We start from the raw sequence: 20424 nt of genomic DNA on the forward strand, positions 1-20424 counted from the left end.
ACATTTGTGACACAAGCACGTAAAAAAGCTGCATGTCAGAGACAACATCTTCTCTCCAGAACGTTTTCAGGGAATTAATGCTTCTGAAATACAGCTTCACTCCATTTCTGGCTGGCAGTGGATAGTGTTAATCACTCAAATGCTTTACTTCAGGCACTTTCTGCAGATAACACGTTATTTGTGCATATTGCAGGCTACCCCAAACATTCCTTGAAGAGCAGCAATATTGTTGTGCCTCTTTAAATGTGCTCTAAGCTGGGTAACACTGCACTAAAATGACATGCACCTTTTAAAAGCATGAACTTGGAAAGAAGGCCATCTGAATCTCTCTACAGTTTTCTGAAATCCAAACTGAATCTACTCCAGACACCCAAGAGCACTCGAGAATGGGCTCCAGCACTCCTTGGCACAAAGATCTGTGGAGAGCTGATTTACTAAAACATCTGGTTTGAGGCTTTCACATATTGCACAATGTGGATATTTGCAATTTGGATTTTGCAGTGCTGACTTGACCACATTCCCTTCATATCAGGTCAAGATCCACCTCTGCCACCCACTGAAGTGCTGCTTTCCTTCGCGTATGAATTCCATGTGCAAAAAGAACCCAGCACAGAGCTGTTAGCCCGAAGTGCAGCTGCTCTGAGTGACAAACACCCCCCTGGCTGGCTGCTGCTGGGATTTCCCCAACTCAGGATGTGTTTTGGGGTTTACCTTGAGGAGCTTTGCATGCAGGAGTAAGGTGTAGGCAGCCTCTGTGTAGTTATCACACTCCTTGTGCAGGTCACACAGCTTGTACAGATACCTGCCAGCGACAGAAACAGTGGCTCTTAAAAAGAGTGGGGTTAGGATGCTACTCAGCCATTTCTTTTGAAGATTACAAGGGTTCAAGTCTATCTTCAAACAAGTAAATATTTGTGGGATTGGTTAAAGTTCACATTTCTGTGTGCAGCCAACCTTTAGGACCATTTGCATTTCCGCTGTGTCGTTCTCAAAGGACGCTCAGAAAATCATGGGATTATTAAGGTTGGAAAAGACCTCTGAGATCATCGGGTGCAATCTTTGACTGAACACCAGATGGATGACTTGTGATGAGTAAAATACCCAATGCTGCTTTTGTGCAAGACAGAGCACTCTTACAGTTCAGCTATGGGGACAGAAGTAAATTTCCTTCTTTAACTCCACTATCATCACACCTCTGGAAGGGGATTCTCTTCTGGGTTTTCTTTGATGATTTTTTTACTGACCATTTAAAAAAATCCCCACAAAACTATTAAAAATTCTATTTTGAAAAAGCCAGTGAAAATACTTTCATGTTTGATGTTAATTATAAGTTCGTTGACAGAAATTGGAGAGAATTTGGATGGGGGTTTGACCGTGAGAGGCAATTTGTCTTTACAGAGATGCTGAGCAGGGAGACCTAAATAATAATAAATAACTCTATGTGTTTGTCCACAATTTTCTTTTTGCAAGCTTCTAACAGACCAATTAAAACCATTTAAACAACAGGAAGAGAGTTCACAAGTGAAAATTCTTCCAAAAAGATAACAAGCACCTGAGAATGAATTGAGTAACATTTAGATACCTAAAAGAGCATTACAAGCACAAACTCCATCGTTTTAGCACAACAGTGTAAGCAATTGTCAGCCAAAGCACAAATGGGGGGCTGTGAACCCCATTTTCACAGAAAGCACCAATTTCCACGTTTACTTTGTCTGAAAAGAGATTTTGAAAGCTTTAAGTTTAAAATAAGTATCAGGTATTATTTAATAGTTGTTTTTATTCCAAGTCACATCTTTTGTACCTCACCAGGAGGCAGCATCATTTCTTTGCTCAGCTTTTGACTTTTTTGTTTTCCTCATGAACAGAAGAGTTCTGGCTCCTGAGTATTTCAGTGTTCATTGTAATGGAACCCAAGGACTTGGAGAAAGGGGACAGAGATAATCTCCTGACTTTCACTTCCAGCACTCTGTTCTCAGTGCAGATAAGATTTTGAATTACTTCAGGTTCAGCCAAGGTGTGATTTTTCAGTACTCTTCTCCTCCAGCCCCCAAGTGACTGCTTAATACGAACTTAATTTCCCCCAATTACAGTGCCTGTGTCAGGCAGTTTGTCACCAGTCATGTTTACAAACCTTATGTACATCTCTTCCCTCTCGATCTCCTTGTAGAAATTCTGAAAAACAACATAATTTGGTTACAAAGTCTTTGATTTCACACTTTGGAATGTACACAGAACAGGCTCCAAATTAAAAATTCATAATTGCATAACGTCAGCCTCCAAACTGCAAAATGAAATTTGCCTCCAGTGATGGAACACAAGTTATTTAACTCACAAATTCGAATGCTGGGATGTTTCATGTTGCAGTGTTTTAGGCCTTCTGTCTCATTGCAAAGGTTAAGAGTTTGCCAGAATAGCACTGCTAGAAATTTGCTGCTGGAATTTGCAAGTCACACATCATTAACCATTTTCAGCTGGAAGTTTTCTAATATACAAAAAACCTGTAATTTTTAAGCAACAGTTGTTCTATGGACTGAAAATTCTGAACCTTAGTTGAGCAATACATCATCTGCTCTTGGATTCTAACAGTTTCCTTGGAAATCAAAAGTTAGATTAGTGTTATTTATCTGGTTGCATATGTCACACATTAGCATCCCTCTCCTCCGAGTGCCTCCAGCCTTGAGATAAACTAGTTAACAGTGCAAATATTGTGAATGCAAAATATGATAAACTGGGTGAAAGATTCAAGGCACTGCTGAATCTAATTTCAAGTTTGCCTCCAAAATATAAAATATATCTAAGAAAAAAAAACAACGAAGAAAGTCCTTCTTCACTGAATTAAATATATTTCAATGCTAAATTAAAGCAGTTTGAGGCGGCACCAGAAGAGCACACACCCAGTACTAAAAGAGGGATAAATCCAATACAAAAGTGATCCCTTCGAAGAGAACTGGAATGCAAGACAGAATCCCCATTTCACAGCAGAATGATGGGTTACTCCAGGGATATTTAAGTTCATGTAACTGCTTCCTGGTTTTGGGTTCAATTCAGGAAACAAACTGCCAAGGCCACCACTGCCCCATGTCCACAAGGGCCACATCCAGAGGGCTTTAAAATCCTCTCAGGAATGCGGACTCCACCTCTGCTCTGGGCAGCTGTGCCAATGCTTTACAAACCTTTCCATGAGGAAATTTTCCCCAATATCCACCCTGAGCCTGCCCTGGCCCAGCCTGAGGCCGTTCCCTCTCCTCCTGTCCCTGTTCCCTGCCAGCAGAGCCCGACCCCCCCGGCTGCCCCCTCCTGTCAGGGACTTGTGCAGAGCCACAAGGTCCCCCCTGAGCCTCCTTTGCTCCAGGCTCAGCCCCTTTCCTGTCAGCACTGGCTTAAGTGCAGATCAAACCCTCCAAGTTAAAGCACCATCAATACAGACAAACCTAATCCTAGGAAACCATCAGCATCATTAAAGTCCCAATTAGGAGCTCTTTGAGACCCCACATGGGAATTGTGCCGAGTTTCAGCCGTGGGTTAGATTTTTGCAAAGGCATGAACTTCACTTCAGGAACCTGGAGAATGATGAAAAGGCTGAGTAGGCCCTGGAGGGAAAATGGGAGTGGTAAAATCAAGCTAAACTTTGAAATCATGGCTACTGAAAGTAACAGAAAATTCCGCCCTGCGCCGCTTCCCAGCATTTCCTGGGAACTCCAGTGGCTCCAGCAGGCCTGTGCCTGGTGCCTCACAGTGATTGAACCTGACAGCAGCACATCACCCACAAAATTCATCATCTGCAAATGCCTGACAAACTCAGCTGCCAAAAACCAGCATCAGGAGCTGCTCTTGGGAGACACTTGGAGAAAACAAACCCAACCCCCAAGTGTTCTCAGGATCCCCCATGGGGATGGCAAGAATTCCTGGGAGGAGACTCTGAGTATCCAGATGAAGGGAAGGAGGAACAACTTCAAACTTCCTAAGGGAATTTTCCCAGTTTGACACAGAGAGCATGGTGACTGATTTGCTGCTCCCCATCCTGCCTGGAGAACTGGCAGGACTTTCCACCAGGGCTCTGCTCGCGAGGACGCCGTGACCTTTCTGCGCTTGCTGCACCACCAGCCAGTGACAACCCTGCAAGTCCCTCCTCTCTGCCCACTTCCCAAACATTCTGATGCTTTCTGATGTGCACAGAGAGGAAAAACAAACTAAAAATAAGCGCCCAATTTCAAATTGGATGCCTCCATGTCCTCTCCTGCTCCAGTGGGCACTGTTTTGTTTACGGCTGATGTGATGGGGCGGCGTAAAGGCTGCGCTGCATGAGCTGAGGACTGCATTAGATGCAAAATCAAAAAAGCTACAAACTACATTATATGCAAAAAAAAACCAACCTTCAAACTATTTACTCAGCTCTTTCCTGAACAAAATCCATCATCCAGATCACATAAATGATAAACACTGGCTGTGCCCCATGTATTTAAACAAAATTAAAGCTTCGATGATGATCTGGGGAGGAAAGCTTGGAATCCTCAGTGGCAAACAGTGCTGATGGAAAACTCAAATTTAGTTCACGTTATTTTGGGGGTCTCTGAAAGTTATTCTTCATGGGTGCTGATTTTAGGCTTGTAAAATCTCATTCTCTGAATCTCCACCAAAAACATGATGTGGGTACAGTGGGGACAATTATTGCTTCCATCTGCAGCCCAAACAGACCAAGATTTGTGCATGGAGTGGACACTCCAGAATTTCTGGATCTAAGAGGATCCAGAAAGTTTTCCTCGTATCAATGAGGAAAACAAGCCGAGCTTTTCCTGCTGTAAATGAAATAGTAACTTCAATTCCTTCACAAAATTTGAATATGGGGGCTGAGCAGAGAGCAGAATACAGATGGGACTGCAAATCCATGGAAATTTTGGGAGTAAATGGCAGAGAACTCCAACATTCCGTATGTCAAGTATTTTTCTGCACAGAGTTGTTTATACATCAATTGTAAATGTCAATGAACAGGCCCTGTAACATTTCTCCTTAAATCTTCCTGTAGAAACAATTAAAGAAGGAATAACCCACTTTTTCAGAGATTTGCATTCACCAAAATAGGAAAAAAATGGGGAAAGCATTCCAAATTTCCCCAAGAATCCCAACAGACACTCTGGTCGAGTCAAACCCTCTGTTAAAGGTGCAGGATTCAGAGAGCAGTGGGGCTTTGGGTGATTTTGTAGTGATTTTGTGGTAGTGTTGTGGTGATTTTTGGTGATTTTGTAGTGATTTTTGTGGTGATTTCATGCTGATTTTTGGCAATTTGGTGGCAATTTTGTAGTGATTCTTGGTGATTTTCTAGTGATTTTGTGGTGATTTTCTGGGTGATTTTGTAGTGATTTTGTGGTGGTTTGGTGGTGGTTTTTGGGGTGATTTTATGGTGATTTTGTGGTGATTTTTTGAATTATTTTTTGAGTGATTTTGTAGCGATTTTGTGGTAGTGTTGTGGTGATTTTGTAGTGATTTTTGTGGTGATTTCATGCTGATTTTTGGCAATTTGGTGGCAATTTTGTAGTGATCCTTGGTGATTTTCTATTTTGTGATGGTTTTGTAGTGATTTTATGGCGAATTTGTGGCGATTTTGTGGTGATTTTGTGGCGATTTCATGGTGATTTTGTGGTGACTTTGCAGTGATTTTGTGGTGATTTTTAGTGATTTTGTGGCGATTTTGCAGTGATTTTGCGGTGATTTTGTGGTGATTTTGTGGTGACTTTGCAGTGATTTTGTGACGATTTTGTAGTGATTTTGTGACAATTTTGCGGTGATTTTGTGGTGATTTCGGGGTGATTTTGTGGCGATTTTGCAGTGATTTTGTGGTGATTTTGGGGTGACTTTGCAGTGACTTTCCTGCTCACCAGCACGTTGACGGTGCAGCTCATGCGGTTCTCCTTGTTCTCGTCGTGCATGATGGTCCTGTAGTCCAAGAGCCTCTCCATCAGACGCACCACCAGCTTCACAAACGTCTCCCCACTCTTAGCCAGGTATTTGTGCTTCCTGCAGTGCTCCAAGAGACTGAAAAACCAATTAAGTTCGCCTTGTTAATCACACACGGAGAAAAACCTTGACTCAGGTGCAGTTTTAAATATTGCGCATCGTTAACAGATTTTAATTATTTCTGGGCTACAAAGTTCATTGTAGTCTAATTGCTCTCTCTCCTGACTTCCCCGTGACATAAATTTTGCTGCTGATCAACACTTACATTTTGTCAAATAACACTTTGTACTGCTCATCTCCACGGCCTCCTTCCACTTCGTGATCCAGTTTGGTGATGATCTCGTTTTCGAACTATAATTAAACAAAGCAAGTGTAAATAATCAGCTGGCAAATATTTCACTTTATTACTGTAGCCTCAATGCCTCACAGATTGGTTGGGTACCTCGGTGAGACGTTTAGCCCCTGCTTTAAAGCTTGATTCACTTTTAGAGCTTGCAGCCTCTGGTTTTAGATTCTCCACGATGATCTCCGGCCCTACAAGGACTTCTTTGGTTACAGGAATCATTGGTTGTGTTGTTAAATGAAGTGTAAATATTTGCATTATGGAAAACTAAAGAAGGAGATTAATGACAGGAATGAGGGCAGGGAGAAAGGAGACACAGAATGTCCCCAGCAGCAGAACTAAATACAAAAATGCTGGAAGCTCTCTGAGAAAGGCAACACCTGAGGCTGGATAATCCTGCTGGATGCATCCCCCAGCATCCCTGACACCCCTTTTTAGCACACAGACATTGACTCCCAGTGGAACATAACTGAGAAAGCTGCTAATAAACCCTGCAGAAGGGAAGGGAGACGTTTCAAACAACTCCAGAATAATTTTATTTGGGCAATAATAAAATAACGCAAACTTAAGTGGGCATCAGAATATAAATTTAAAATGCAAACTCGGTAATTCCCTGGATTTTTAATGATTACAGAGGACTTTAGCTGTTGCTGCTAGGAATGAATGTGAACTGTTAGTCGCCTGCTGCTCTGTAATGAATCAGTTAAGTCTCCTAATTCCTAATTCTTCATTAAATAAGCACAGACATCCACAGGATTAAAGACAGAGACCTCAGCAGGAGAGGCTGGGTGAGCTGGGAGCCTGTGGCAGGGGAATGGGAGCCCAGTGCTCAGAGTGGGAGTTCGGTGACAGAACAGTTGTCACCAGGTTTTTCCACTGTCACCTGCTTAAGCCAGCCCTAAGGACGCTGTGGAGAAGCAAAGGGCCCCTGCACAAGAACAAAGAGTACCAACATTCTGTAAATGTCAAGGGATGTACTTTGTATCTGCAGGTGATATTAACAGCACATAATGTACCCGTGGAGAAAGAATGAATTGTCTGGATCATAAAATATTCCGGGTTGGAAGGGACCCACAGGATCATCCATTCCAGCCCCTGGCCCTGCCCAGACACCCCAACAACCCCACCCTGGGCATCCCTGGCAGCGCTGTCCCAACGCTCCTGGAGCTCTGGCAGCCTCAGGGCCGTGCCCATTCCCTGGGGAGCCTGGGCAGTGCCCAGCACCTTCTGGGGGAAGAGCCTTTCCCTGATATCCAACCTAAACCTCCTCTGACACAGCTCCAGCTGTTCCCTCAGGTCCTGTCCCTGCTCACAGTGAACACAATGAATCCATTATTAAAATAATGACAGGAAAATGAGAAAAGGCAGGATAATGCAACCCACCCCGTCCCAGAACCAAACACGTTCCCACAGTACGAGAGTGTTGAGTAGAACACAGAAACAACACAATGGTGAAACAGGGAAGTCACAAAAATCCTGTTCCCTAAGGAGCCCAGAAAGAAACCGACTTTCTAACCCAATGTGAGAAATGACACTTGACTTCTTGACTCACTGCCAGACCCAGCCCTTTAGGTGATGTAATTTTTAGGAAGAGATCACTCAGACAGAGAAGAGCAATTGCATTTGTCATGCAGGATCTCAAGGATCTTCCCACTATCAGTTTCACTTAAATCTCTGTAAATCCACACTTTGCTGGGCCATTTCCCTAATGGCCTCTTGGGCTGCACAGAGCCAGACTTGTGGCATTTTGGGGGTTTTCAGGATTGTTAACAGTATCTTTGCTCTTCAGTCATCCCCTGTACTTCTCATGGAGTCGCTGTGATGTAGATCATGGCAGCCAGATGAATAAATGTTATTTAATATCAGTTAAAATTCCTTCTGTGGTCTTTCCATGGAGGAAGGTTTTATCAACGCCAGCTGAGGTTTATGGAGCTTTGGAGGTTTATCATTTCCCATGATGGGAGTGGGAATGTGACCCTGGAGGTGCACAAGCCAATGGCTCTGGGACACTGCACCTGGCATCTGTTGATAAACTCGAGTTTTCCTTTTCTCTTTTTCTTCCCCTAATGCATTCTTTTTTTTTTTAAATGCATTACATTTAATTTAATGCATAAATAGGCCTGCAATTATTGTGATGGGATTTAGTCTCAAATGAAGAAGTGCCAAATCTCCAGTGTTTCCATTAGAGCCAGTGGCACTCGCTGAGGCTCTTTCTGGAGGCTTGGGGGAGTATCTGCACCATCAATGAGCCAGATTCACATCCTCCTGCTGACACTGAAAGCTTGAGGGGTGATACCAGGAAGATTACAGGACATTATTATCCACTTTTCCTTGCACTGTCATCCAGTGCTTCCTCTGTCTGTGACAATCTCTCACCTGGAGCAAATAAATCAGGGTGAGCCATCGCACGTCAACTCAACTAATCATTTTTGGGCCTGGGTCTTCCTCAACGAAGGCTGTATTTGGAGCACTGGCTGACAAGTTAATCTTGATGCAGATAAGGAGGACTTCCAGCCCTCCAAGCTGCTATAAATTCATTTTGATGTGGGCTAATAATAATTTGCCATGTGCAATTCATGTGACAGATCCCACCACCAGAAATTAGTCCTGATGCAGAAACGGCACACGAGTACTGCAAAACGTTGCTCAAAGGTTTTTATGAAGTTGGTGGTTACTCCCAACAGTTTCATCTGTTCCCTTTTCTATTTTTCCACAGCATTCCAGCTGTGAAACAGATCTGGAGCCATTTAAAATGATGGGATCATTTTGGAGACCACTGCATTACCTTTCTCCCTTGCTCTCCAGATGCAGTGAAGGAGGAATACTGATATTCTCCAAAAGGCCAGAAACCAAGAAAAATGTACAGATTTACATTTCAACTGGAGGGAATTAAAAAATATTACTGATTGAAACCAATCCTTTGTGGGGGATTAGTTATTTGAATTTGCACGTTCAGTGCGATCACAGGAACTGGGAGTCATTTACTTGTGTCCTGCCTGCAAATCCACAGCACGGGGAAAGGGAGCTTAACCCAGGGCTCAAAAGCAGCAAAAAGACTTAATAAGGAATTACAGGTTCTAAAAGTCAAGAGAGATTCAGAAAAACGAGGGGAAACTTCTCACTGAAGGGAATTAAATCCATCTGAAATTCATCAATAACCAGCATGTGAAAATCAAAATGCTGCTGTGGCTGTCTCAGTGATACTGAGATTTACAGCTGTAAATGGGTTCAACTCCAAACAAGCAGAACGTGGTATCAGCAGTGACACAGGTCCAGAGAAAGTGAGTTAAAATTTATGCAAAGAAAAAGGAGTGCTGGTAGGAAACGAGGAATGGAGCCACCGCTGGGAAGAACAGGCACCAGCACCAGGAGCTTTCCATGCTCCAAATTCCACATTCCAGCTGCAGGGTTGTTTCACCTTGAGCTTTCCCTCCTGCTGTCACCACGGGATCCATCCCACTCACCTGACCAGGCCCTGAACAATCAAACCAATTCTCTTTCATCGCTTCCCTGGCTGTGAAAAATTCCCTTTGATCCAGAGGCTCCGCTACTGAAACAGGCCAAGGGAGAAGCTGAGTGGAGAAGGAGGTGTTTCCTTCTACAGGGAAGCTTCAGTCCCACACTGTTTTTAGGATGGGATTCCTGCTTTGAGGTGCAGGCTACCTTGAAGTCTTATAAAGGCTTCAAAGCACCTTCAGAGGGACAAGGCAAAAACGGGCAACTCCAGCTTTTAATTCAGTCAGCCTTAATACAGTTCTGTAAAAACAAGGGGAATTGATCTTGTTTTGTCTCTAAATACACTGGGAGAAGAAAAAAAACCCTTCTGTCTGTCCCTGGTTTTACCAGGCAAACCCAAACCTCAGGGAAAGCTGCCTGTTTATCACACAAACCATCACAGCATCGGAGGCCTGCAAAAAACTGCAGTTCCTCCCCCACAAATCATGAGGTTGATACATCTGCTGGAGAAGTGGAGCCAATCTAAACCCTCGTTGATGTGACTAATAAGGTTAGATAATTGGATTTCTGGCAGATTAGTTTAACAGCAGCCAACCATTCCATTTGGAAGTTCTCTCTGGAAGCAGTGCTGGACAAGGATAATTGGTACTTGCATATAAAGGATATAAAGCAGCACATTACATCGACCCATTAAGCATCAAAGCTTGCCTAGGTACTGATAATATTTAAAAAAAAAAACCCCAAATTATATCTATTTCTATCACTTCAACACAAAAAAGACAAAAAAAAGAGCAAGGAATCTACAGACCAGGCAGCCCCACTTCAGTTCCTGAGGAAACCACAGAGCAGCACCTCACAGAAGCTTTTTCCAGGTACACAAAGGGCAAGAAGGTGACTGGGAAAAGCCAATTTAGCAAGCTGAACATGAAAAAAAGTGTCCCCCTTCAATGGAGCCTAAATGTGTCCTAGATTGCACCAGCAAGAGCACGGCCAGAGGAGCAACAAGACTACTGCACTTGTTGAACCACGGCTGGAATTGCGTGTCTGGCTCTGATTCACCGGCTTAGGGAGACCTTGACAAGCTGGAGATGGTCTAAAGGAGGGCCACCAACATGGGCAGAGTGCTGCAGAACCTGGCCCCAGGAAAGGTTGAAGGATTTGGGTTTGTTCAGCCCAGAGAAAATCCAGCTCAAACATTCCAAAGCCTAAAAGGTGCTCAGAGAGGAGATGGAAGCAGAAACAGGCACGAGCTGATCCAAGGAAATTCCATCACGATATAAAAATCAGAAAGTTTTAATCATAGAATCCTGGAATGGCTGGGGTCAGAAGGGACCTTATTTCATTCCAAACCCTCTACCACAGGCAGGGACACATTCCAAAGGCCAGGATTTACACTGGAATAGCTCACCCAGAGAAGAGCTCAAACAACCCTCACTGGAGATATTCCAAACCGAGCTTCACGTGGTCCCAGATAACCCAACCTAAGGCCCAGGTTACTTCCAGGGGTCCCAGCTTAGATTTTCCTTCAACCCTCTGCTTTTCCCAAGCCTGTGACCTGATCTTCATTCCCCAAAGGCCAACCTGAGATACTCAGCAAACTCAGAGCTGCACGATCAATGGACAGATCGATTATTCCTTGCCACATGTGGCTGTTCACTCCAAACCCGTGGAAAAGAGGATTGTTACCTCTGCACTCGTCCTGTCAATGCCACATCCATAATGAAGCTACACTGCCACAGGAAATACGATGTTAAATACAGCCCCAGACATTTTTGACTTGAGGATGAGGCATTTCTCCTCTCAAACAGCAAAAAAATCCCTAAGTGAAATATTTAAGACATTCATTTATTAAAATCACCCAACTATTCCACACAAAGCTGGTTTCCTTCTGTCAGGAAAATTGAGGGCCATAAATTTAGCTATAAAGTTACCCTCGGATTTTTCACGATCTATATAATTGTACAAATAAAAAATGACAAGCAACAAAAGAGAGCATCTGACAGGAAACTGTTTAAATGGCATCCCAGCGAGCATTTCAATCTTTACAGTAGCACTGGAGTCAAACATAAGAACAAATGATTATGCAGTAATTGGATGAAGCCAAAATACAGTTCACAACCTCTCCACACACCATCCAGCACAAAACAAATCAAAGCAATAAAGCTGATGCCATTTCCCTTGCTTAAGTCTCCCCACGCAGATTTTCATTTACTCTGCCTACAGATTTATTAAGAGTTGGTTCTCAATAGCAGTTCACAAGAAAAGTATGGAAAAGGATGAGGTTTTTCATCCAAGAAAGAAAACTGTCAATATAAAGGGAAAAAAAGCAAACAACACATGTCAAACTTTATTGCAAAATTCACAAGGTCATATCCTGAACTGACGGAAATCTCACAGTGGGAAGGAGCTCCACTGGCTTAGCCCAAACCCTACCTGGCCTAACTAGTCTTAAACTGAATCCATAAGCAAAGTTTCAAGGGAAGCAATGTCAAACGAATGATGTCAGGAAACTATCTTTCACTCCACTTGTCTTTCAAAAGTTGAAGCTATCAGGAGAAGATGGTGTGTGTGTGTATTCAAGGGCTCCCCTCAGCACATTGCAATAAAATAGAATAAAAATGCTTCATTACTACTGGAGATTCTGCAGTACCTGTAGAGCAAGAAGTAGTACTGACAGTGCTGGATTGCTTTTTCCCCTCTTCAAAATCCATAAAAAGGTAGGGAAAATCAAAATTACATGATAGTAGAGATGATAAATCCTTACAGGTTATACTTTTGCCTTTTATCAGGCTTCCTTTATGTCCAATTTATCTCAGGAGCAAGCTCCTTGTGTGAGTCACAGTGACAATTTAAGACATCTGTCTTTGCTCCTGTGCCATAACCAAAGGTTTCATTTACTACATGCAAATCTCTCCTTCCATAAGCATTTCAAACCAACAGATGAGAACTCCACAGCCACTCAGGAGTTATAGGAAATAAGCAAATCCATAATTATATTATTCCTTAGAAAAATGAGAAATAACAAAACTCCTTATGTTTTGTCAAAGAACAGCTAAATCTTCCTCACTTTAAACTTTAAATGTCTGCAGCTCTCTTCTTACCCTCTGGAAGCTTCTGGTGGAGTGGAATTCACACTGCATCATATCGAAGAAGATTGGGATTGTGGCTTTCCGCAGCTCCGTCTCTGGGATCAGCGTCATTTCCAGGATAGGCCCCACCATTTCTGGGATGAACTTGATTTTATGCTGACCTTTAGGAGAAAAGACACATTTCAGAGTTAACAAACAGCCCCTGGCTTTGGTAGAAGATGAAAAAGCTGTATTAATAAATCCTCGTGGAGCATAACAAAGCATGTTTTAATATCTGGCTCTACTGAAACACTTCTATTTATTTGTCTTATTTATTTGATGATCATGATGAACACCCTCATCATCACTACAATGATTATTAATTCCACAGGAGGGGAGGTAGTGTATAAACCCAAATCAAGAGGAGTTGTTGAATCAGTCGTCAAGCTGGGACTCGCCACATTTCCCACTACGGATTTTCACACTCCAATTTCCAGGTTTTATTTTAAAGCACAATGTGTGGCTGGCAGAGAGGGAGGCTAAAAGGCACATCGCTTGTATTAACTTATTTAGACTCCTGTGTGAACAAAATGTTCTCGGTGTCAGTCTATCAAAGTGTCACCATGAGTGCAGCCTAACAGAGCCTCGAGACATGAAAGCACAGCTCAGCCAGCCCACAACATGTCTCCTTTCCTCGGAGCTGAGCTGCCTGTAAAACTCCATTTCACTTTAGCTTCCCAACAAGAAGCTGCTCCTCCCCCCTCTCCAGGCTCTGCTCCGCACAGGGAAGAGAAATTAAAGCTTAGCAGGAGCGTGGCACTTAATAAATATTGGACTAGGAAAAAAGAGCAGCTTACTGTTTATATTACTGGCTAAATGGGTGCAGAGTGTATGTGCTGCAAATTATCTGGTGAGCAAGTCCATGGAAAAATCATCAGGATGCTTTGGGATGAAATAGACTTTAAGAGTATCCCATCCCATCCCCTGCCATGGGCAGGGACACCTTCCACTAGCCCAGGGTGCTCCAAGCCCTGTCCAACCTGGCCTTGGGCACTGCCAGGGATCCAGGGGCAGCCCCAGCTGCTCTGGGCACCCTGTGCTGGTGTTTTATCACCTCATTGTACAACGGTGCTGGAGCAGCACAGCCCTGAGAGCTCCAGGTAGAAGTTTATGAAACACAAATCCATTTCTCCAATCAGCAACATGCCAGGATCCACTGGGACCTCAGGACAGAACTGGAGATATTCCTCACAAATGCCCTGTTAGGGATGTTTACAGCCAGGTTCAAACACTGTTTCTATACCCAGTACTGTGCTTCAGACCAGATTCTTTGGAGTCCAGCTAATTTAGGGAGCCCTCAGTTTCCTCCATTCCCCAAACTCTTGTTCCCCACTGTGGTTAGCAGTGGTACAGGACAGAAACAGATTTCAACTCATTTTTATTCCACTGCACTACACCACTGTGACAGTAACCAGTGAAGTCTTTAATTGGTAGTTTCACTTTTGACCAGAACTAACATAAATCTCAACAAATGTAATCAAGAAAAATCCTTTACCACCAAAACATGCTCCTTTTTTTAGCGGATATAATTTAAGTTCCTTGATTTGGCAAACTCCTGAATCCTATTAGCATTAGCAATCGGATCAGGGCAAATTAATACTCAACGAAAACGGTGACTTTGGGTGCTGCTGCAGGGCTGGGTGCTGCTCAGGAATATCAAGTGAGAGGCCTAAAGCTTCCCTCAGTCTCTCCTACAAGGATTATTACACTGGGCCTCTCAGGTGACAGATTTCTTGTGTTATGCCTGAAGAGTGCCAGAGTCAATATTGCAGAAAACAAATAACGGTGACAAAAGTTGTTCGTCACGCGCTGATTGAACGCCGCAAGTTCTCACTGGGTAATGGTGGGTTTTTCCACTGCCTCAAGCACAGGAATTCCCTCAGAAGAGGATCATCTTTTGAACTTGAGATGTGAAAAATCCACAGAATCTTTGATTTGATGATGATCTGTTTGCTGCTCTCTGGGGGAAGCCCATGAAGTGGGAGCCCTGGGTGACGTCCATCCCATGCGCATCGGGGCTGACGGCACACACGCACGGGTTTGCTGGGACAACGTGAGCCTGGGAGATGTTGTGCCACTAAAGAAAGCATGGGAGCAAAGCAGGAAGGGAAACAACGCTCCCCTGGCCCCCCAGGGCATCCATCCCCCTGTCTGATAAACAACCCAGCAAGGAATTCACCTTTCTCCTCTCCGCAGGAGTGTGGGAACTCCCACGCAGAGACTCCAAATGTGACAAGTCTGGAAGAAAATTGAGGAGTCTCTTCTGAAAATCAACTTGTGCAGCTGCTTTAAGAACCACCACATGCCAAAAAAAGCCGCCTTTGAACATGCAAAAACTTCCCCTTGCATTGTCTTGTGCCCAACCCTGGGATGTGCTCACACAGCAGGAAGGGACCTCATCACAAACCAAAGCCAAGGTGCTCTCCTTGCCAGGTAACGTGTGATCCTCCTTTCCCAGCCTCTCCCCATTTCAATTTGGGCCACAAAAACCTCTGAGTAATTTGCCAGCAGCCTTCCCTGTCCCCTGGGCTGGCTGGGAACACGCCTGACTAATCCAGAGAGGGTGATGTGTGATGACTTTTATTTATGTAACGCCCAAAGTTCAGGGCTATTTTTAACCCTGGCCTTCCCTCCAACAACATCACCGGCCCTGTCAGGACACCTTTGGTGACGTCAAGCCCTGGGAGGGACGGTGGCAGCTCGCTGGAGGACACCAGCAACCATTCCCCTTCACCTTGAGGAATTTCTCTTCTCCATCTCCCCCCAGCTGGTTCAGACGTCACCAATAAAGGCGCTGCTCTCCGAGCTGCCTTTCCCTGGCCACCTTTCCCAGCAGGATGTCATTTGAAATGTCACTGCAATTCCTCTAGCACGGAACTGTGGGAGCCATTAACCACTGCACCCCTGTGCACACGACCTCGTGTCACACTCTTGGGTTCTCTTTGCTAAATTGCATCACAAAACGCTTCATAAGGCGTGGTTTTTGAATTCCTGCTTTTCCCAGACAGACCACGGCCTGTTTGATGCTTTTTTGATGCTTAATGTCTCAGCAAGGTTTAAATAGCCCCAGTTTCAACAAAACAGTGACTCAAAATAACACATTTTAAAGTTCAGGTTGTGGTATGGAAGGAAAAAAGCCTCTGAAGTGCTGTTCTGCACTATAAATGTTCTTTTATTTTTTTTCCTACTCATAAAAATAGGAAGGGGTGACTGTTGAGGCCCCCCCTGCATCAGAAACAGGCAGACAAGTAAAAACTTTCAGAATTCTTATTTTACTATTTCATTTCAGAAAAAGAATTATACTTTTAAATGTGGATCATAGCTGGAGGACTGCCTTGTTCCCAGCTGGGGAGTTTTAACTCAGCAGGCATCGTGTGCTAATCACGCTATTTAGAAACAAAACCCGATGAGAGAAAATATTCATTTCTGAGGCTTTTCTATACCCTTTATTCCATAAATCGAAAGTCAGGGTGGTTTGGTTTCACCACATCTCATGCACAATGGCATAGACATAAAAATCCCATGCTCAAACGTATTCCACAATTCCACCCTTTACCTTCTGACTTGGTTTCTGAACATACACATGAATAATTTGATCAATGCAGCGCAACTTCCAAGATAAAAGTGTCAGGCACCCCCCAATCGATTCCTGTGCAGTGGGAAGTTGGAATTCCTTCTTAATTGATGCTGTGACATGGATGAGATTGGTGAGGAGCCAGAAGTTAAACGGGATCCATGAGTTGAACATGATCCACGAGTTAAACATGGACTCTCTGTGTGACAAAGAAGATGAGGAAAAGCAAGGTGCTGCTCAGGAGAAGCACAAAGGCTGCCTTGCACTGGGGTCCTGCCTCACATTTACCTTTCTCTCCCAGCTTTTCTTGGGAAGAGCAGCAATTTCCTGACTCCCTCCACATGAGAGACTTTGGCATTAATGATCCCATTAATGGATCTTAGAGAATCACAGACATTAGAGCTTGAGGAGGTCACAGAGGCATCTACCTGGATAATCTCCATTTATAAAAAATCCATTAAAAATAAAAGGCTTTCATGACAGCACAGAAAGAAATATTGAAGAAAACACTACCCCTTGTGCCAATCGATTCCCAAAACTCCAGGGGAAATTATTATCCTTGTTAATGGTGAGAAACTGAACCCCAGAGCAACTCAATAACCTGTAAAGAGCAGGCAGTGGCAGCAGCAGAAGTGAAAGGCACAATGCACTCCACAAAGGCCAGCCTGGATAAAACAACCTCAGTTAAGAACAGCTGGATGGAAAAGTCTACATCAAACTTTCTACTTTCAGTCCAGTAAATTCTGGGAAAAGTTTAAAAATCCGTAAGAATCCAAAGAGGCCAGAAACATTAGTGAGGAGAAAAGGCGGCTGAGGGAGCTGGGAAAGGGGCTCAGCCTGGAGCAAAGGAGGCTCAGGGGGGACCTTGTGGCTCTGCACAAGTCCCTGACAGGAGGGGGCAGCCGGGGGGGTCGGGCTCTGCTCGCAGGGAACAGGGACAGGAGGAGAGGGAACGGCCTCAGGCTGGGCCAGGGGAGGCTCAGGGGGGATATTGGGAAAATTTATTCTGCAAAAGGATTTTCAGCCACTGGAAGGGGCTGCCCAGGGCAGTGGTGGAGTCCCCATTCCTGGAGGGATTTAAAATCCATGTGGATGTGGCACTTGGGGACATGGGGCAGAGGTGGCCTTGGCAGTGCTGGCTTGAACTCAACCTTTTCCAACCTTAAGAATTCCATGACTCCATGACAGTGGGCCTGGAAGAGGGAAGGATTTGGCTAATTACTCACCCAGAGGCTGCCAGCATCCCACGCTGGGTGATGCAGCAGCAGGCACGACACTGATTTTATTACCTGCCTGTCAAGTCACACCTCAGTCGTGCACTAAGCTCTAATCTGTTCTCCAGACACTTAATTCACCAAAGATGCTTCTAATAAAAAGTGAACTCAGCTGCTCTCCAAAGCCTTTTCTCATCATTCCAGCAGATAGGATGCAAATTCTGTGCTATCAAATACTTACGAACCCTTGGCACTCCCTTCTCTTCGAGATGCCGGGGTTTTTTCAACTCTCAGCAACAACAGCTCAGCCAGAGATAGAAGCGAAGTGGCAAACGCTTTATTTCTGATCATTTAAGGAAGTTTTGATAAAACTCGGAAGAGCTGAAGTGTCTGTGCTGTTAAGCTCAGGAAAATGAAATCTGGCAGACAAGTACACTCAGGTCACAGTAAATACTCAGTTTCTCGTGAAATTCAATCCCTGTACAGCCCAATTATACCCAGAGAGCAGCCCAGGCTGGAGATAGGCAGAGATGCCTCATTTACCTGCGAGCTCCAGGGAGCTCCAACTTCCCAGTCTCTACTGAGTCACCGATGCAGGCAGACAAGACTGAAAAGCAGAGTTGAAGCAGAATTTCCAGGCTGAGGTACTGAGAACCATGGACACATCCATTTTGCTACAGTCAGTCCCAGGTACTGCATCCACAAGTGAGTGAACAGAAATGTGTGTGTATATAGATATTTTTAAGGGGAAAAAGCCCCCCACTGAAGAGGTATCACCATAACAACGGCTTTCTGCTTAGCAAGAGGCTGAAACCCACAAAAACCACAAGACATATAAATATTAACAAGAGTGATGTGACTTCCCAGATGGTGAATTAAGTATGCAGAGGTGGCTTGGTTTCTTCAATCACCTGGTTTTTAAAAGCTTTCTGCAGGCCTACTTTTGTTTCAAGAGAGAGTAAGCCCATTTTAGAGAGTCATGGCATGCTTTGGGTTGGAAGGGACATCAAAGACCATCTCATTCCATGGGCAGGGACACCTTCCATAGACCAGGCTGCTCCAAGTCCCATCCAAGCTGGCACTGAATTTTTCCAGGAATATCCCTCTAACTCATTTTATGGTAACACTGAAGGCAACCCGTGCTCAGGATACTTACCCAGGTTGTACCACATGTCCCTGATCTCAAACCCAATCTGCCTTCTCATGTCCCCGTACCTTAAAAAGGAAAACAAAACCAGCATTAAAACAAAACAAATCTAAGACCTACGAGCAGCCAAATCTCATTTCAAAATCAGATTCACAGCACCCAAAAAGAGAAGAAATTCCAGAACAGGCTCTCTAATCAGTCCCACCCTACTAAGATTACTTGGCTCACCCTCACCAGCTCAGCAATGCATCTGTAAACATCAAAATTTGGAGAAAAAGGGTTTCCAGCCTCAACAATTCCAACAATCCATGGTCCCAGGCAGGGGTGGGAGCCCGTTCACCACCAACCCTGCCCCAAAGCTGGTGGCACCAACACCTCCCATCTCCCATCAGGGTCAGTTTTGCATTCCCCTCCCTCTCCACGTGAACACCAGGAAGCTTTAATGAGTGGAAATCATCCTAATGCCTTCATTAACGATGGGATGAGAACCATAACGAGTTCCAAGGATGCATTTGCTACATGGAATATTTGCAAGTTAAAGATCATTACTTAAATAACACGATGAGCAAAACTGTAATATCTGGCAACTTGTGGGATTTCTGGGGGATAATAGTGAGACACCCTGTCATTAATATGGATTAAAGAGAATCTTCTGCATCATTAAGAATCTGTTATTATCTAATGCTTAAATGCAATGTTTAGCAAAACCTACAAATTACAATAATTAAATTTTAATTATTAAATATTTGATGTTTTAATTGAAATATACATTTAAAAAGATGGGTGAGTGTGATATGGAATTAACTGATTAATTATATCCCTTTCAACACAGAAGTGCCTTCACACAGCAATGAAAGTGCCTCCAGACCATGCACTTATTGCACCTTGAAGAATTTATTGTCTTGATTCCTGTCTCCAAAACATGATTAAACTCAAAATAACAATTTGAAAATTCATTATAAACAAAGATTTACAATTTAGCAAACTTTATTAAGCAACCACTTCAAATGACTTAATCTATTTACTTCTAGCAGTGAGAAATGCCTGTTGATTCCTGGAATTCCTTCAGCGAGCTAAACTGCTCTGTTTAATATAAAAATCACTCCAAGAAAATTTGTGCCCATGGTTCCCATTCTGACAAATAGGAATTATCAGCCCACAAATGTATTTCACAGCAATTTCCAGCCCAATTACAGCTCAGCTGTTGGCTCTTTGTTCAGGTCAGGAGTTTGATTCCAACTGAAATGCTCACAAAGGTACTCACTAACACTGGGCAGAGAGGGCAAAGGGATTCTAAATTTAATTAAATAAAATTTACCTGCAACACCATCTCAATTTCCTTAAATAAAATATATCTGGCTCTGCAATATCAGCTCAATTTCCTTAAAAAACCTTTATCTATAATGTTAGTTCTGGTATTTATAGCACAAGCCCCAAACCCTGAGCTCTGCTTGACACCACTTTTCCTCTGAACTGGTAAATATTCCTGTTTTATCAAGGAAGCCCCACGAGCCACAGGCAGAGCAGATCCTACAGTGCTTTAAAATTCTCTTTCAAGGCTCAGGTAGAGCACAGCTTCCAAAGGAAATACCTCAAAACTCAGGAGGGAG

The 20424-nt window shown here is 43.7% G+C and overlaps 1 protein-coding gene across 2 annotated transcripts in view; it reads right to left on the minus strand.

Moving 5' to 3' along the window:
* The window catches only part of DOCK1 (dedicator of cytokinesis 1), a 264405-nt gene that overhangs the window by 51584 nt on the left and 192397 nt on the right, over positions 1-20424 (minus strand). For both annotated transcript variants that reach the window (XM_010408449.4, XM_010408448.4), the window contains exons 32-37: positions 18824-18882; positions 12853-13001; positions 6218-6303; positions 5874-6030; positions 2132-2172; positions 712-802 (exon numbers count right to left, since the gene is read on the minus strand). In XM_010408449.4, coding sequence (XP_010406751.3) covers positions 712-802; positions 2132-2172; positions 5874-6030; positions 6218-6303; positions 12853-13001; positions 18824-18882 — 583 coding nt within the window. The remainder of the gene's footprint in view (positions 1-711; positions 803-2131; positions 2173-5873; positions 6031-6217; positions 6304-12852; positions 13002-18823; positions 18883-20424) is intronic.

Source organism: Corvus cornix, chromosome 6 (genome assembly GCF_000738735.6).
Source record: "Corvus cornix cornix isolate S_Up_H32 chromosome 6, ASM73873v5, whole genome shotgun sequence".
Classification (NCBI taxonomy): Eukaryota; Metazoa; Chordata; class Aves; order Passeriformes; family Corvidae; genus Corvus; species Corvus cornix.